We start from the raw sequence: 14,900 nt of genomic DNA on the forward strand, positions 1-14,900 counted from the left end.
AATAAAACAAAATAAAAAAAAAAAAAAAAAAAAAAAAAAGAAGAGAGAGAAGAAAAAAATAAATAAAGAGAAAAAAATGAGATTCGAAATCCTATTGAAGTCTTTTGAAAAAAATTTTTCAATATACATTACAATTATACCAATCCTTTTAAAACGTCCTTTTTATTTAATAAACCATGTAATGTCATAATATGTACAATAATATACCTATCTATTTTAACGATGTCACTGCGATTATGAATGTCGTTCTTTCTCTTTTATTTGTTTCATTGATCCCTCTCTTTCTCTCTCTCTCTCTCTCTCTCTCTCTCTCTCTCTCATTACCTCTCTATTTATTTATTTTCATTCAACCCTTTCCTAGCTCGTTTCCCTTTTATCTGCTTTTTTTTTCTCTCTGTCCTTTTCTGCGCGCTTTTAGTTTTTTTTTCTTTGTTTCTTTTTCTTCTTTTTCTCTTCTTTTTTTGCACACTTTTCTTCCTTACAACTCGCACTTAGCATCGTCGTTTAATTCCTACGGACCGTCGAGTTCCACTCCATCGTTTCTTCGCAGTCACCTCCTCTTCTCGTTCTCGTTGTAATTCTCCCGCTGTATTCCTGCATTCGCCCTTTTCTCGTTTCGACGATTGTAACGTACACGAGTAACGTTCGTAGTAGCATCTATACAATGACAGTGCTATAGCGTCGATGCCCGGAATGCGCCGATTCGAGACGAGAAAAGAAAAAGAAAAAGAAAAAGAAAAAGAAAAAGAAAGAGTGAAAAGAGTACGAGTAAGTAAGAGTAAGAGGAAAAAGTATGAAAAGACAAGAAAGAAGAGAAAAAAAATGGAGGAGGGGGAGGGGGTGGTAGAGGAGGAGGAGGAGGAGGATTAGGAGGAGGAAAAACAAAAAAGGAAGAAAGAAGAAGAAAAAGAAAAGGAAGAAGAAACACTGCATTCGCCTTTTTGTTTTTTTGTTTGGTTTCTTTTTTTTTTTTTCTTTCTTTTTTTCCTCTTTTTTTCCCCAAAGAGGATTCCCTCTAAGAAATAATTTTTGGTCGTGACACTTTTCGATCTTTCTCGTTTCTAGATCACAAAGGATAAATTGGTTATGCGAATATCGCATAATGATTGAATTCAAGGTAACTTTAAGGCAAGAATTACGAAAAAAGAAGAATGATATGAAATAAATTAAAAAAGATGAGAAGAATGAGGGACCAAAAAAAAAAAAAAAATCGAAGCAAAAAAAAAAAAGAAATAAAAGAAAAATAAAAATAGAAAAAGAGAAAGAGCACGGATTTTGTAATTCTTTTTTCGTAATTTCTTTTTCTTCCCTATTTTTCTTTTCTTTTCTTTTTTTTCTTCCACATCTATGAACAAAATTAATTCCCTTTCCTCTTACAAACCGATCGCCTCTGGGTTTGATTAAATGAACAAAAGCAACTGCATACGTACTCTGTCAGTGGAGGAAAACAACAAGAGAAGAATAAAAAAAAAAAAAAAAAAAAAAAAAAAGAAAGAAAAGAAAAGAAAAAACAAAGAAGTAGATCGTCGAAAATTTACGGATATAAGTATCGTCAATCACGAAAGTAGTCTCGATATATTAGTGGTCTTCGTTTTTTGAGAGGTAGTCGAAAGTATGTCGTTGTTTTCGGCAAAGACAAAGAAGACGAAGACGAAGAAGAAGAAGAAGAAGAAGAAGAAGAAGAAGAAGAAGAAGAAGAAGAAGAAGAAGAAGACGAAGAAGAAGAAGACGAAGATGAAGAAGAAGAAGAAGAAGAAGACGGAAAGACGTCAAGAGTAGCAATGGCACGCGTTAGAAGTTGGGTCTGGGATGTTAGTAAATGGCAAGAGAAGTCTTATCTCTTACACCTAGTTTCCGTTGAAAGAGCAGAAAAATATCTTGAAACTTTGCTCTCTCTCTCTCTCTCTCTCTCTTTCTTTTTTCCCGCCGGAAACCACCGCAATTATTCTTCCGAGTTTTCGTGGCCCTCGAGGCTCTCTTTATATTTTACGATCGAGCGTGTATAGGTTTTAACTTTTCCCTCTGTCTCTCCCTCTCTCTCTCTCTCTTTTTTTCATTTTATTTCATGTCTTACGAAACAAGAAGGAGTTTATTAAAAGACAAATTTTCGAATCAGCAGTTTAAAATCTTTTGTTAAGTTAATATCACGGTCGATTAAGAATATTAAATTCGATTCACGAATATACGCAAACACGTAAACGTAAATGTACACGTATACACCGTAGGACCGTAGACGTAAATACACACATAGGAACGTCGTTTACATTTCTGAACGTGAACGTGTTTACATCGATGAACGAAAGCCGCTTCGACCGTGTGTCATCAACGAGTTAACGTTAACATTCACCTATCGTTATTTAGCTCTTTGCCCAGCAACCTGCACACTAGTGAAACAGATGTATGTATGTATGTATGTATGTATGTATGAATGTATTTATTATATATATATATATATATATATATATATATATATGTATGTATGTACGCAGTACGTCCTCTTACGAAACGATAACTAAAATTTACATTAACAAATGACCGACCGTGATGATCTACGCAATGAAATTTTCTATTCGATTCAACGTATTATTATTAATAAAGAATAAATAAAATTTATCCTGTAATTAGATCGTCACATAATGTAAATATAATTATCTATGATCAATTCAAAATCTAATAAGAATACATATTTATGATGATTTTTATATGATCGACTAATGATTCCTTAGAATCGATTAGGATTGAAATATGATCATTTCATTTCTTTTATTCTTTTTTTTGTTTCTCTGTCTCTCTGTCTCTCTCTCTCTCTCTCTCTCTTTCTTCTTCTTCTTCTTTTTTCTCCTTTTCTTTTTTTTCATTTTATCCTATCAAATGATTAATAATAGGGACGATGCGTTGAGCTACCATCGACGTGATTTATTATGGGATTTATAATGAACTTGAGTACTTGCTTGAGAAATTGATGAGAAAGAGAGAGAGAGAGAGAGAGAGAGAGAGAGAGAGAGAGAGAGAGAGAGAGATTAAAACTAGATGGATGTATATCTTAGTACATCTTCCGAATTTCTTACTTGCTTCATTCACTTTATCGTTACTCAGCACGCAAGTGGAAAAAGGGAAGAAGAAAAAAATAAAAAAAAGAAAAAAAAAAGAAAAATAAGAAAAAAAGAAAGAAGCGAATATATACAACGTCCCTGATTTTTTTTTTCTCCTTTTTTCACATTTTCTTTTTGTCTCCTTTATTTTCCTTTTCCTTTTCCTTTTCCTTTCCTTTCTTTTCGACATTTATTATTATACCTCTCATTGTTTATTTGTCTCACGTAATACAATTTTCTGTATCAGAGTATTATCCCATTTTATTCTTTATTTCATTTTGTATCATCCGAATGAAAGTTCTTTCTTTAAATAATTTCAAAAGCTCTCTCTCTCTCTCTCTCTCTCGCTCTCTCTTTCTCTCTCATTTTCTTTCTCTCTTTGGAACACTTTTATATCCGTTAATCGACAACACAAACGTATCCGTTTACGCGGTTCTCGCTTTGATGCGTTCATATCGTTCATTAAGCTTCGTGTCACGCGTTAACTCGTCGCGCGGAATGGCAAATTCACGTAAATTCTACAAAACGATCATTCGAACGTTGATTCGTCGTTGTCGCAGGGAGAGGAGGAACATAACAATTGAATTGAAAAACGATTGTCCAGTCTTTCTCTTTCTTTTTCAATTTCGTGCCTGATAAATCATTGAATTTAATCCAGCGTGTGCCGTTAATTAACGTTGCCAAATTACAGGATTTGTTAATTAATAATAATTATCTTCTGTAGAGTTTTGCCGAAGGGAGAAACGTGGTTCAACGCAAACGGATCGTTTTGATATATCTACCTATACACACATACACACATACACACATACATACATACATACATACATACATACATACATACACATACAGATACGTACATATACACACACGTTCGTTCATACGTAGACGCACGCACATACATCTTTATAATTGGATCTCTCTCCGTTGACCCTAGATACACGCCGATTTATTTTCAAGTTTTCGTGTCAACGATACACAATGGATTTTGCGTATATACAAATTTTCATAGCTATTTCGACACCGACGAGTTAATTAACACCTACGAGAGGAATTAAGTATTATTATTATCGTTGAGCCCAATGAAACTTCAAATGATCCCGAAGAAATCTTGCTTTCTCTTTTCTCTTTCTCCTCTTTCTCTCTTTCTCTCTTTCTCTTTTTCCTTTTTCTTTTTTTTTCCCCGTCGAAAATTCGATAAATCGTTGAATGAATCTGTTCGATAATTAATATCGCTCGTAAATAACGAAATTATTTATCGTACGAACGTAAACGATTTTACGTTCGTAACGTCACGATAAACGTCGAAAATTTCTAAGAGAAATTTTTCGATCGGTCGTAAGAGATGAGATAAGAAGAAGAAAAAAGAAAGAAAATTAGGAAAAAGGATAAAAGGAAAGAAGAAAAAAGAAAACTTCACGACGATCGTCTTTTAACCCTTAAACCGTTTCCTCTCGCAATCGGTTACTTTCTTCATGAGGATCATTCGAATTATCGAATAATTTCCTCCAATTACTTCTAACTATTCGCGACATGAGAAAATTTTACGGTCACGAATTCCTAATATTATTATCATTAGGATCCATTCTTATATTCTTTTCGATCGATCGATCGATCGATCGATCGATCGGTGTGTACGGTTTCGACCGATTGTCTAAGGATATCTAAATAAGAACGCGAGAACGTCGTTCTATTATTATTATTTTTTTTTTTTCTTTTTTTTTCTCTTAATTCATAAGAAATGATTTTTATTCGATTTCGTCGATCGAGAACTATTTCAAAAGGAGAACGTACCTCGATGGTTTCGTAACTCGATCTAAAAAAACGACGACATATGCAGCAGCGACATTCGTTAAGATTATTTAAGTTCGTTTACATCGAGGATATGTACAAAATGATGAGAGACACCAAAAGACAGCTCGAAGATAGAGTGGGTCCCGCTGTTCCGGTTTGCATTGCCTCCGGTCGTTCGCCTGTAATAAGAAATTATATCTATTGTTATCTCTTGTATTATAATACTAGGTGCGATAGCCAAAAGTTCTTAGCCGGGCCAAAAGTTTCTGGATAAAGTATAGTTTCATAATATGAATATAATTAACCCAAAAAGTTCTCGAAAAAGTATAATAGATTTTTCTTTTTTTTTCATTTTTCTTGTTTTTTTTTCTTCCTCGTTTAAATCACTTAAGAAAACTTTTGGCTCACACCGTTATTAATTAATCTTTTTCTTTCTTTCTTCCTTTTTTTTTTGTTTTTTTTTTGTTTTTTTGGATCATTTCCTCAACGTTCAGGTTCTCAAAAAAATCTATGATAATTCAACAAAAACGAGCCATCTTTCATAATGATATTAATCGATAAATTACTTAACTGTGTGCACGTATATACACACACACACACATACATATGCACACACAAATATGATTACAAAATTAATTTTCTTTGTCAATCGATAAAATCATTAACAATTTAATTCATATCTCACGTGAAAATATTGTATCGACGTTTGACTATATATATACAAATAATGATTTTACTAAGTTCAATTTCTTTTTATTCTTTTTTCTTTTTTATATCTCGAAAGAAACAATAGTCAATCTATTACAAACAATGTATCTATTCAAATATCGATTTCAATGAGGTTTTTTATTTTCCCTTTTTTTTTTTTTTCTTTTTTTCTCGCGTCATACGAAAGAAAAATAAGTATAATAAAATGTGTTTATAACTGGGCGGCGAAGAAAACTTTTAAAACAGAATATTATTATCGTCTACATTTAATATATTCTTTGGCTAAATACGCTCCATTTCATGGGGAACGATTAAATCAAATATTTCGTTTCGAAAGTTAATAAAAACTTTCAAATAGTTTGGCCGTCCATTCGTTTATCTTTATTTTCCTTTTAGCATATATATATATATATATATATATATATATATATATATATATAAAAGTGTATATATATATATATATATTTTTTCTTTCAATGAAAACTTTCTTACGTCATCTTTTTAGGCATCAAAGTTTTGAAAAGGGATGTTGAAATCGTGTGACCCCCGTAGGTCCGGCATATTTCTAAAGTACCTTTCTACCTACCATATTCGACCCATCGTACTGCTGTTCGTGTCTCTGCTGTTTTATGAAAGGAATGGAAAAGCAATTTCCTCGCGTTCTCTTCTATGTCACGCATACCTACCAATGTGTATATATATATATATATATATATATATATATATATATATATATATATATCACATTCGTGAACACTTTCACATCGAAAACTCGTACAATTTTCTGATCTCGTAAAACGAAGGAAACTATACTCCAAAACTATAAATCCGTTTCGTCTCGTTTCCTTCTTTATCATTCTTTTCATTTTCTTTTATACGCTATTTCGGAGACATCGAAAATGAAGGATCATTTAGTAACGAAAAATTTAATGACGTGAATGAACGCTGCTAAATTGAAAATAATCTTTATTCGAATAAATTGAAAGGGATTCAAATGATACTAATTTGTTTTATTCTCTCTCTCTCTCTCTCTCTCTCTCTCTCTCTCTCTCTCTCTATTTCTTTCTCTCCCTAATCGTCTTTTTACCTTCACCGACATCGAAGATAGACATACATTCAAGATCCTCTAACTTGAATTCTTAAAAGAGAATTTTCACTTTGTACATCGAACATCCTATTATCGTTCATTCTTTGGAAACATCTCGGATATACGAAAGAAGATTACCCTAGTCGTTCGAAGAATCTCATCTATGAGGATTCACAAACACGAATGGCGGCCTAAGAATCTCGTAAAAACGAAATTGATCCCTAAGAGTTAGGGTACTTACGTCTCGTAAAAACTTCCTTAATCGATGATAGAAAAAAAATTTGATCGATCTTGTCGTATAAACGACAATCGTCAATGAAACTTTTACTTTTAACGATGAAAAATAAAAAGATTAAAGTAGAACGAAATAATCGAACGTATGTACATATATATATATTGTGTATATATATATATATATGTGTGTGTGTGTGTGTGCGGGTACATCAAAGAGTATATCTATTAAAATTAATCATTGACGGAAACGTTAATGAACAAACGAATTAACAAATAGTTATACGTTATTTCTCGATGATAATATAACTGCGTTTAGGTTTCGACGCTTTGGCTGGATGACGATCTATAAAAATAAAAAAGAAAAAAAAAAAAAAGAAAAGAGAAGAAGAAAAAAAGGAAGGAAAAAAAGAAATTTGGACGATCGGTCTAACACGGATAAAATTCAGTCGAGTAGAGTCTCTCTATCCATCTTTGCACTCTTTCCGGTAGTTCAAAGTATAAAGCCTGCCAAATCGATTTGGCATCCTATACTGTCGCTAGTTTTCACTTCTTATCCGAATCTTCTTCAAAAGAGAATATAAAAGGGAAAAGGGAGGATCTTTTCTTGTCGAATATCTAGTTGTCTTTGTTGTTCCAATAATCGAGAGAGAGATAGAGATAGAGATAGAGAGAGAGAGAGAGAGAGAGAAAGAGAGAAAGAGAAAAAGAGAAAGGAAGGGAAAGTACCCTTAGAAAGTAACCATGTACTCCGGACGAAATAAATGTCCCTAGGGCGAATCGCGGTCACGTTACTAGATAATACTGTCCTTTACTCAAGTTCTTTTACCTTCGATTCTTCCTCTTCTTCTTATTCTCAATGAACTCTCGGGAGAATAAAATCGGTAGGATAGATGGAGCTACGTTACGTCGTAAACACTTACCATGGAGTACGTGAACCCTAATGGAGGCCGTATTGGCATTACTGGGTTTACAGCTGTATTCCCCTGAGTCCGAGGGTTGTGCAGCTTGGATGAGGAGCCAGGAGGTTGTGACGTCGCCACCCTTTTCGGTTATCACCGAAACACCACCCCTGGGACTGTCATAGCTGAGGACGTTCTCATTGCAGTACCAGAAGATGTAGACCGGTGGTTCAGAACTGAAGTGTATGGCGCACGTCAGGTTTATCGTACTTCCTGCACCGACGTACATTTCTGGACCACCTAGTATCGTCGCTGTTGGTACTGCGATAAAAAAGGATTTTCTTTCACTCTCTTTTTCTTATCCATTACGTCTCGTCTCCTAGCTATTCTCTCTCTCTCTCTCTCTCTCTCTCTCTCTCTCTTTTTCTTTTTCCATTTTTTTTCTTTCCTCTCTCTCTCTTTCTCTCTCTCTCTCTCTCTTTCGCTTTCAACGGCTCTTATCCGCTATCGTCGTTTCCTCGGATAAATACGGAGACGCGTGCCCTCGAAAAGCTCTTTCTAGTCGAGAAAAACCGCTCGAGAGAAAGAGAGAAAGGGTGATACCCTTGAACGAGCTAAAAGCGAGCTGAAAGAGAGAGAGAGAGAGAGAGAGAGAGAGAGAGGGAGATGAGTGAGCTTTCTAAGTAGGATCGTAATCCCGTAGAAAGGTAGCGAGCTGAAGCTTCTGTAATTGAGAGAATGTAGCTAGTATCGAGCGTGCTACTTTTCACCTTTTAAACTTGCTACATTGAAATCATATCTTTTTTTTTTCTTCTTCTTCTTCTTTTTTTCTCTTCTTTTTCTTCTTCTTCTTTTTTTTTCATCTTTTATTTCCTTTTCTTCCTTCTTATTCTTTTCTGCTTGCTTTTTTTTCTTTCTTTCTTTCTCTTCCTATTGTTTGTTTGTTTGTTTGTTCGTTCGTTCGTTTGTTTGTTCGTTAGTTCTCTTTCCTTCTTTTTTTTTTTTTTGTTTTCTTTTCTCTCTCTCTCTCTCTCTCTCTCTTTCTCTTTTTGTTTTCGACGAATACGAAAAGATATTTACTTACCAACGACGTTCAATCGAAACTGATGAGATTTAACAGGTATGGTAGATATCTGACACTCGTAGATCCCTTGATCTCTCTCTTGCGCCCACTTAATGCAAAGTGTCCACTCCGACCATTCGCTGTTTTGACCTGTTGTTTTTTCATGAAGCGCTTGAAATCGTTGATCGCTCGTATACGTGTACGTTCCGGCCGTCAGGATGTGTATGTCTCTGTGCCTCACCCAGGATACCTTGACAGAGAAATGAAGAAAGAAGAAGGAGAAAAAAAGAGAAACCAAAGAAGAAAAAAGAAAAAATAAAAAAGAAAAGAAAGGAAGAAACAACAAATAAAAAGCAAACGAAGTCACGACGTTTTACGTAATGCAAGAAAAAAAAAAAAAAGAAAAAGAAAAAGAAAAAGTAGAAATATAAAAAATATCGATGATATATAAATATATATATATATACGTATGTTAAGTATGTAAATGTATTAGTGATAATATAGATAGCGAGAGGGAGGAGGGGGCGGGGGACGGGTTTTTGAATTCTTCCTTATCACGTAGAGAAATATTCGTAATATTTTAGTTAATTTATCGTCACTTCGATAGATATACGAAATAATTATTATTATGAAAAATGTTGTCGAAAATAATTTATTAATCGTGAAATGTCAGATTCACTAAACAAACTAAATAACACTCGGTATGTTTTTTACTGTTGAGATTATTTTACCTAACTGCTGAACGTACTTTAACCTCCTAGCTTTTGACTACTATGAGAAAGTAATACGATAGGAGCAACTTTACTATCCAGGGAAACGGTATCCACATTGGTACATCGTTCGAGTTTAGAGAGATTTTCAAATAGGGTAGGGTGGACCGAAAATGAGAGAGAAGGAGAGAGAAGGAGAGAGAGAAAAAGAGAGAGAGAGAGAGATCTATCCTATTTCCGGGCTATAGCAAAAGTCGAAAGCCCTCTCTCGATCTGTAAAAACTGAAAGTTCCTCGTATACCTCGCAACTTTTGTAAACTGCAAACTTGTCGATTCTACGCCATGTTTCGAATATCTATATGTATACATAGATACATATATACATATGTATATACATATATATATATATAATGTCTATTATGTACATACAGATAAAAATATATATTATATATTTACAATGTAAGATAATTGTGTAAATAAAAAAAATCCTATGCAACTTTTCTTCGGCTTTCGTATCATGCAAAAAATAAAAGACAAAGAAAAAAAAAAAAAGAGAAGAAAAAAAAGAACAAACAAATAAACATACAACGTATCTAAAATATCTAAAATGTGTCTATCCGTATTTATATTTACAATGTAAGGCAATCATAAAGTAAATAAACTTGTTTGCCTTTTTATCAGTAGTCGGCTTTCGCTTTAAGATATGATATAAATATCTATCTATCCGTATACATGTGTATGTATATGTACGGATATGTATCTGTATAAATTTACAATGTAAGAGAGTCGTCAAGTAAAGAGAAAAAAATTATCTCATCCGACATTTCATTCGAGGTCATACATGTAATATATATGTGCGATGTAAAATAATCGTTTTTTAAAACAAAAAAATGGAAGAAAAACTTATCTATATTTTTGTTCGCTGTTAAGAAAGAAATAAAGAAAGATTTTACGATGATTATTGGAGGAAGACAATCCCAACAGCCAACTTTCAATTTCTTTTTCTTCCCTTTGGTACATTACTACGATTTACCCTTGAAATAGTATTGTTCCTTTTCCTCATACGAACGTAGAACGACTTAGTGAAACGAGTCGTGTCATTGGCCAGACCAGACCAGACCAGACCAGGCCAGGCACGACCTCGATCTCGATTTCGATCTCGATCCTGAACATCTTGGAAAATTGCTTCACGGTTAGACGCGTTTGAGAAAATCGTAGCCACGATTTGTGGATGATGTAATCGACGTATACACCGATCGTGCGTTTTTCATATTACTTAGATATATATATATATATATATATATATATATATATATATATATATATATATATATATATATATATATAAAAGGGAAAAAAAGAAGGAAAAAGAAAAGAAGAAAAAAAAAACAAAAATTTAGGCCTCCCTGTTGACAGATTGAATTAACAAATATTTATCTGTTGTACGCTTTAATGAAATTGAAAATTTCTCTTTGTATTTTCCTTTTATATAACCTAATCGATTTGAAAGCTCGCTTGATGTATATATATATATATATATATATATATATATATATATAACGTAGGGAGAGAAAAGATTTAAAAGGAAAATATACAAGTGTCCTTTATCCCTCTGTAATCCAATTTTTTCTTTTGTCTGATAAACTTATATAATATAAAAAACGTATGTAGCAGTATAAATGAATCATATTAACTAATAAAATATAAACTTCGAATATCAAAAAAAAAAAAAAAAAACAAAATATATTATTACTTCATCGCAGGAAAAAAAAAGTTATAGTGTTTAATTATAACAATTCATAATTCAGACATATATCATATAATTATATATGGTAATAAATATAACTCATAATCCTCGAATATGTGATAGCAATTGTTATAAAAATTATTACGAAAAATTCAACTTGAAAAATGTAATACTATTCATAATGAAAAAAAAAAGAAGAAAAAAAAGAAAAAATGATTACAGTTTATAACTTTAAAATATAAATTAACAATTAAGGACATTGAAATTAGATCTGAAAGATATTAACAAATTAGTAATTAATTCATAATTATATGTCACTACAAAATGAAGTTTTTTAATATTTTTCAATCATTATATACATACATACATATATACATACATGCATACATACATACATACATACATATATATATATATATATACGTCTTTTTTATACTTTTTATGTTTCCCTTCTTTTTGTTATTAAAATAGTAACAAAAAAAATATATATACATATACACATATAAGAGGATTCGTTGAAAGATAAAAATCTCCGAGAGCTACGTCTTCTCAGGAAGAACGAAGAGCTTTCCTACTCGTGTTTGCACTCGGTGCAGCGCACAGCCGAGTACACTTGGCACCACTTAGCGTATTTACACGCGAGATAAGTTTATGTCTCGTAACGATCTCGAGAGTCGGCAACCAGGACCGGTTTCTGTTCCAGAAACGGTTTAGCGGTCTCCAAGTTGGCTTTGCGAGGCCGAAGACCGAGGCCGAGTTCGGTGACGAGACCACTAGAAATTGCGAACTGTGCAAAGTGCTCGGGAATACGTTGGCAATGATGAATGCAGAACGTTATGGTTGAAATTCGTTCCGGACATAACCCGTGAAGAGGGGTGGTGGAAAGGGAGAGGTGAGAGAGAACGTCCTTCATACTGTCGTCAGGATGTCGCAGGATAGTTCAAGAGAGAACAGATGGACGGATCGATTGCATTCGAAGGATTTTGTCATGAAAAATTTTTTAATTCATGAAAATAATAATAATAATAATAACAATGATGATGATGATGATGATAATAATAATAATATATTGTAATTTAATCAATAAATTTCATATACGACGAATTATAATAAGTCGTAGAAATATTAGATATTTCTTTTCTTTTTCTTTTTTCTTTTTTTTCTTTTTTCTTTTCTGGAAATTAAATAACCATTATTAGGATATTTAAAACAAGAGTCACATTATTTGAATTAAATATTTTTATCTTGCCAAGAGGAAAGACTCGTCTTATTATAATTATTCCAATAGAATAGAGAATTTTTCCTCGTATTTTACATTGATAAAAAGCAAGAAAGAAGATGGAAGAAGGAAAAAAGAAAAGGGAAGAAAAAGAAGAAGAAGAAGAAGAAGAAAAAAAAGAAATCAGAAAATAGGAAAAACAAATTATTCAATTTCGAAAGGTGTTTCAAATATTTCTAAGATCTACTGTAATACTCCTGAAGGAAAATGTACTTTATATTTCGAATATTTTTCCAGGCAGTATTTTCCGACGAACATTCAGGTCTATAACTTCAATCGAAATTTAGTCCTCGGAGAAGTGTACGTTCGTTCTCGTACGGTTCGTTGGACGCGAAACATTTTTGTAATTTGTAATATCGATGCTATATATATATATTACATATATATATATATATGTATATATGTGTATGTATGTATGTATGTATGTATGTATGTATGTACATATGGTTCTGGTAGGCTCTCAACGTCGAGGGCGATGCTGTAAATGATTAAAGGAGAAGGGCTGTGATATGTAAGGTCGCTTGGAAATATATCGACCTACTTTCACGAACCGATAATAATTCCGCTTTTCTGCATTTCCCTATATCTATGTATATGTGTAAAAGGTTCTTATCGAGTCGTGCCAAATCTCTGCGCGTCCAATGTTCGAATTCTCTTCATTAAGGGCATAGCGAATAAGCCGTGTCGACCGTATGGTAATTAATATATATCTATGTATGTATGCATCTATGCATGTATGTATATATGATATGCATATATATATATATATATATATATATATATATATATATATATGTATGTATTCACGTATGCATATATGTATGTACGTAATATAGTACATACGTGTAAACGTTCAAACCTTATCGATATCGCGTTCGCGTTTGAAGTCTGATTGCTCGTTAATATCAACTTCAAGTATCCCGGCTTTAAGCCATGTATAATGTGACCCCCACAAGTTTCACTTTACAACGACGGACACGATCATTATCGCGACTGAAATCTCTCTTCTTCGTCGTTTTCGGAAAAACTCTTTTGTTCGTATCTTAATAATTAATAATTTTTTATCGATAATATATTATCTATATTTTTCGATTTAACGAATCAAAGAATAATCTTAAAAATACGACATATTTCGATCTTAATTTCTCTTAACGATCGATATTTCCTTTTTCTATTTCTATTTTAAATAATAACTTTTATATTGCTGAAAGAAATAAAGGATGATTTAAGGATTCATGATAAATATCGTGTATTGAGTAACATTTGTCTTTTCTTTTTTTATCTTTTCATAAATTTCGTTGTAAATTTTCAAAGAGTTACATAGGAGTTTCGATCATATACATGGACAGATATCAAACAGCTGAGAAATGAAACGTGATTTAAGAATTCACGAGCTTACGCTTATACGCAACTATCAAGATGAGAAATAGCTAAGTTAATATCGTTTCTGGCTCTTCAGTAAATAATAATCGTCAGAATTTCAATGATTCAAGATTCAATGTACGACGTCTTTGCGTTTCTTTTTCTTTTTTTTTTGTTTTCTTTTTCTTTTTTATCTCTTCAACAAATAATTCCCCCTTTCCCCCAAAATAATAACAATTTCGACGTTGTAAATTTCTAAAGCTATATTGTAGACCTCATTGTCCTCATGTAAGCACGTTTCAGGCATTTCAGATAGAGAAACAAAAGGCTATTACGAATTAACGATGTTATACGCATCCCGTCAAGATGGAGGAGCAGCTAATATCGCTTCTTGGAAATTGCTTGATGCAACGTCATATGCAGATACAGAGGTACGTACGTACATGTAAAACGATTCTTAGATCGTACCTATATATACGCTTTTGTGCACCTTTGGAATTCGGGCGATAAATAAATGAAATTTCAGGATCTAAGCGTATTCGAAGGCAATGGAATCGTCTGGATAAGCGAGATTCCAGTTGCCATATTACGAATTTCCATTTCTCAGCCGTCTAACATCGACAAATTTAGAAATTGACACGAAACGTCTGACGTTATCGTAAAATTAGAATGCCTTTGTTGTATATTCTCTCTCTCTCTCTCTCTCTATTTTTTTTTTTTTTTTTAATAGACCAAATCCAAAATTTATCACCGTGTGTTAATCTCTACATTTATAAGAAGTATTTCAAACGTTACAGACGATAATCCGAAATGAATTCATTTTGTACAAAATTTATGCTCTCGAAACATCTTAATATATATTTCCATAAACGTACGATATATGATGAAGGTAGTTAAATAGATACGAGAAATATAACAACAGTAC

General features: G+C 32.7%; 1 protein-coding gene across 7 annotated transcripts in view; it reads right to left on the reverse strand.

Annotated features, from left to right (window-relative positions):
* Window positions 1-2,431: 2,431 nt before the first annotated feature.
* The window catches only part of LOC124956785 (cell adhesion molecule 2-like), a 32,590-nt gene continuing 20,121 nt past the window's right edge, over window positions 2,432-14,900 (reverse strand). For all 7 annotated transcript variants that reach the window (XM_047513034.1, XM_047513031.1, XM_047513032.1 and 4 more), the window contains 3 exons: window positions 8,899-9,127; window positions 7,836-8,135; window positions 2,432-5,065 (listed from right to left, as the gene is read on the reverse strand). In XM_047513034.1, coding sequence (XP_047368990.1) covers window positions 4,965-5,065; window positions 7,836-8,135; window positions 8,899-9,127 — 630 coding nt within the window. In that variant the 3' untranslated portion in view covers window positions 2,432-4,964. The remainder of the gene's footprint in view (window positions 5,066-7,835; window positions 8,136-8,898; window positions 9,128-14,900) is intronic.

This window comes from Vespa velutina, chromosome 23 (genome assembly GCF_912470025.1).
Source record: "Vespa velutina chromosome 23, iVesVel2.1, whole genome shotgun sequence".
NCBI classification, from domain to species: domain Eukaryota; kingdom Metazoa; phylum Arthropoda; class Insecta; order Hymenoptera; family Vespidae; genus Vespa; species Vespa velutina.